Here is a 3,358-nt window from a genome sequence, read left to right on the forward strand (position 1 = left end):
GAAGGACCATACCCAAGTGGTTTCTTTTTCTGCCTATCTTTTAGTGGGATGGACCTGCTGTGCACTTACAACATTTTCTTTTTTTTTCTTCTTTCAAAGATAGAGTAGTTTGTGTTTAGTACAGTCGGCATCGAGAACATTGACATCTATGTCAATGACATTTTCTGTACATTATACATTTTATGACATAAAACTCATATCATTGCCTCATAATACTACACACAGCAATATAAAAACCTGGTTAATAAATCATTAAGGTGTGACTGTTCCATATGTATAAATATCAGACTGTCTTGTCGCTATATTCACTGGCTTCCCATTTTCAAACTCATTTTGTGCTTGATTCCAGCTAGGTCATTATGGCTTTCAGTGGCAAGTATGAAGTTGCAAGTCAGGAAAACTATGAAGAGTTTATGAATGTCCTGAGTAAGTTATACTACTTAATGATAATAGTTTGGTTCAAATAATTTTTTGATAAATGATATTGCTAGTTGGTCAGTTCAACAGTTTAAATATACAAAGGATGTCCCAATAGGTTTGTTGAATCAGACATCTCTTTAAAGTGTCTTAGGATGTGAGTTTAAAAGCAGCTTTGTAATGGGAGTATATGCAAGAATGTAAATGATGATTTGATGCTAACAGTAATGTTACTGGATGTGACAATGAATATGTGATGCAGTAATTTAGTACTGGAGCAAACGTGTGACCCGGAGATTGCTAGGGGGTGTTATTTTTCTTTGAAAAGCACTGTCATATAGTTTGGTGTTCATCTGGCAGAAAGGTGACAAAATTAATTTATCACTCAATTTGTTACATATCACTGTCATTTCACCAGTGTTCTCAGATCAGGTTCATTGTTTGATTCAACAGAATAATTTTATTTCAGTAGAGACTGTAAATAAAATCTACAGAATGAAGGCATTAGGTATTTACATTTTCAGAATCAGACAAAACTTGAGGTTTTACCATGATTAGTCATCAGGATAAAATCTTGTCTTAGACATCTCCTTCACTGAATGCAAAGCCTGAAGATTTCCTGTCTTTCCTCAGACCTGACATTATAGGAAATAGCCTTGTGGTTTTTATCTGCAGTATCTTCAAAAGGTGAATCTTTCCCTGGTTTCCAGTACCCAACATGGAGTCTGACAAGAACTCTGCACAATTTGATCATAGCTCCCTCGCATTTCTATTGTTTCAGCTACTGTGGTTCAACAGTTTATTAGGTTTGTGTTGACTGCTTCTCTGCATTGGTTATAGATGTTCAGTCAATTAAGCCTTCCAGATCTTTTTCAGGGGTTCATCTTCAACCATTCCACCATCATTCTTAGAGATAGTTTGTCACTCATCATGCTACCTTATGTGAAGCATCTTGAACTTAACTGAATTAAGATTCATCTATTGTTTGGACATCTTGTGTTGCTCCACTCATTTGCAAATGTACCGAATTTGCATTGAGTTTCCAAATTCAGTTCAACAGCGTAAAACAGAGTGAGTGCTAAACCTGAAGAAATCAGAGGCAATATTTTCCCTCTCCCAGACATTCCTCATCTAAGCTATATCCATTGTTTTCTTAATAAGAATTCACCCCCTCTTTTCTTGATCCTTACATTACGTCAAGTGTTTGTTCATTTGTTACAAAACAGAAGGCACGAACTTAATAAAGATACAGAACAACAGCTTAGAAGTATTGGGTATTTGAACAACTCAAAGAAGCAACAATATTTTGCAATTGGAAAAGACATGGTCAGATTTGGAAAAGTTGGAGGTCAGCACAAACTTGTTATGTTGGTTCTTTACCCCCAGAGTATTCTGCTGATGTCATTGAAAAGGGAAGAAATGCCAAGGTTATTACAGAAGTGACTCAAAATGGAAATAATTTTACCTGGACCCAAATTTATCCAGGAGGTAAAACCATGAAGAATGCATTTGTGATAGACCAGGAATCAGAGATGGAAACTATGGATGGCAAGAAATTCAAGGTGAGCTTGGAAAATGTGATACATGGATAACATTGAGCTTGTTTCATTAATTGCACACTCAGACAGTATGAGCAAGCAAAGCATTGAGAAACAGTCTTTTTAAAAATTATGATCACACCCAACATCAACCACCTGGGATAAGTGGGCTCAAGTGTTTGGATTTCTAACCCCCCTCTGCTTGAATCCATGGCTTATAAATTTATGAATATATGGTTTATTATGAATAAGCTGACCTGAAATATGGGGTGGGAGGAGGGAGAAACTAAAAATTTGTCCCCAGCCAAAGGGGAGCTCCTCTTGGTAACCTGCATGCTTGACTATCACGAGGTTGTATTGAGTACCGCTGTGACTGAATATAATCTTCCACCCCGTCTTGGCTCATCCACTTGGATAAGGTATCAGAGGTTGTGGGCAGTACCAGTAAAACAACTCCTCAATATAATTCACCAGTCTACAGGAAGGGAAGAGATGCATGGTTTTAGATCTAATATTTATTGTTTGAGGGCTGCTTTATAACTTAAGTTTGTCCTTGAATTGTTACAAGATGGATTGTTTTCTTCATTGCTGCCTTGGAATGCACTTTTCTAAATCCATAGCAAACAACATTCTGTACCTCTCATCTCAAGACAGCATTTTTGTAGCTCATGACTTGAGCGTGCAGTTTAATTGATCTAAATAAACCGAGATGGTGTCATTTTGTGTTGAGATTGAATGTCAAAATCACGAATGCTCGGCTCAGTGCTGAATCCAGTGTTTTTGTAATTTAGGCTACAGTCAAAATGGAAGGGAATAAGATAGTTTGTGACTTTCCAAACTATCACCATACTTCAGAGATTGAAGGAGGAAATCTTGTTGAGGTGAGTGACTTTTCAATTAAAAAATAAATGATATACCATCTGAAAAATGATCATTTTCTAATTTTCTTTTTCATTTCTTTTTGACAGACCTCTACATGTGCTGGTGTCACTTATAAGAGAATTAGTAAGAAGATTGCTTAAGACAGTAAACTTGAGTTACTGCTCTGGAATTTAAAAATGTATCATACATTTTAAACTAACCTTTTTGTAATAAAGGGATAACACTTTGTTAATAAAAACCATCAACAGGATACAAAATACTTTCATTAAATACCACATGACCAATTATATTTCCGTTCAGCAGTTTGTGCTTTCTGCTGTTCTTTCCCAATGCCTCAGTTTAATCATTGTTCTGCACACACAAGCTGTTGGCACAAGGGTGTCATCTTGGAACAGTTGCAACTGGTTGAATGCTATCTGCTGGATTGTGTAAGGCGGACTCCTAAGTGCTCTTCAGGAACCCTCTGCGAGTGATAGTTAAGATTTCCAGTGGGTTTTCCGCTCACACATTTTGTTGACAGG

The 3,358-nt window shown here is 36.7% G+C and overlaps 1 protein-coding gene across 1 annotated transcript; it reads left to right on the forward strand.

The window, feature by feature from the left end:
* Positions 1 to 312: 312 nt before the first annotated feature.
* LOC109934279 (fatty acid binding protein 6, ileal (gastrotropin)) lies at positions 313 to 3,126 on the forward strand. Its single transcript, XM_020533088.2, has 4 exons — positions 313 to 426; positions 1,804 to 1,979; positions 2,747 to 2,836; positions 2,924 to 3,126. The coding sequence occupies exons 1-4, from the start codon at positions 360 to 362 to the stop codon at positions 2,975 to 2,977; spliced, it is 387 nt and encodes a 128-aa protein (XP_020388677.1). The 5' UTR covers positions 313 to 359; the 3' UTR covers positions 2,978 to 3,126.
* The last annotated feature ends 232 nt before the right edge of the window (positions 3,127 to 3,358 follow it).

The sequence above is a fragment of the Rhincodon typus genome, chromosome 12 (assembly GCF_021869965.1).
Source record: "Rhincodon typus isolate 14 chromosome 12, sRhiTyp1.1, whole genome shotgun sequence".
Taxonomy (NCBI): domain Eukaryota; kingdom Metazoa; phylum Chordata; class Chondrichthyes; order Orectolobiformes; family Rhincodontidae; genus Rhincodon; species Rhincodon typus.

What these genes read in the sequence shown, in the direction of transcription:
- LOC109934279 (XM_020533088.2), top strand. Translation starts at nt 360, where the DNA reads ATGGCTTTCAGTGGCAAGTATGAAGTTGCAAGTCAGGAAAACTATGAA. An exon ending in TGGATGGCAAGAAATTCAAG is followed by an intron (nt 1,980 to 2,746) that starts GTGAGCTTGGAA and finishes TTTGTAATTTAG; the next exon opens with GCTACAGTCAAAATGGAAGG. An exon ending in AAGGAGGAAATCTTGTTGAG is followed by an intron (nt 2,837 to 2,923) that starts GTGAGTGACTTT and finishes TCTTTTTGACAG; the next exon opens with ACCTCTACATGTGCTGGTGT.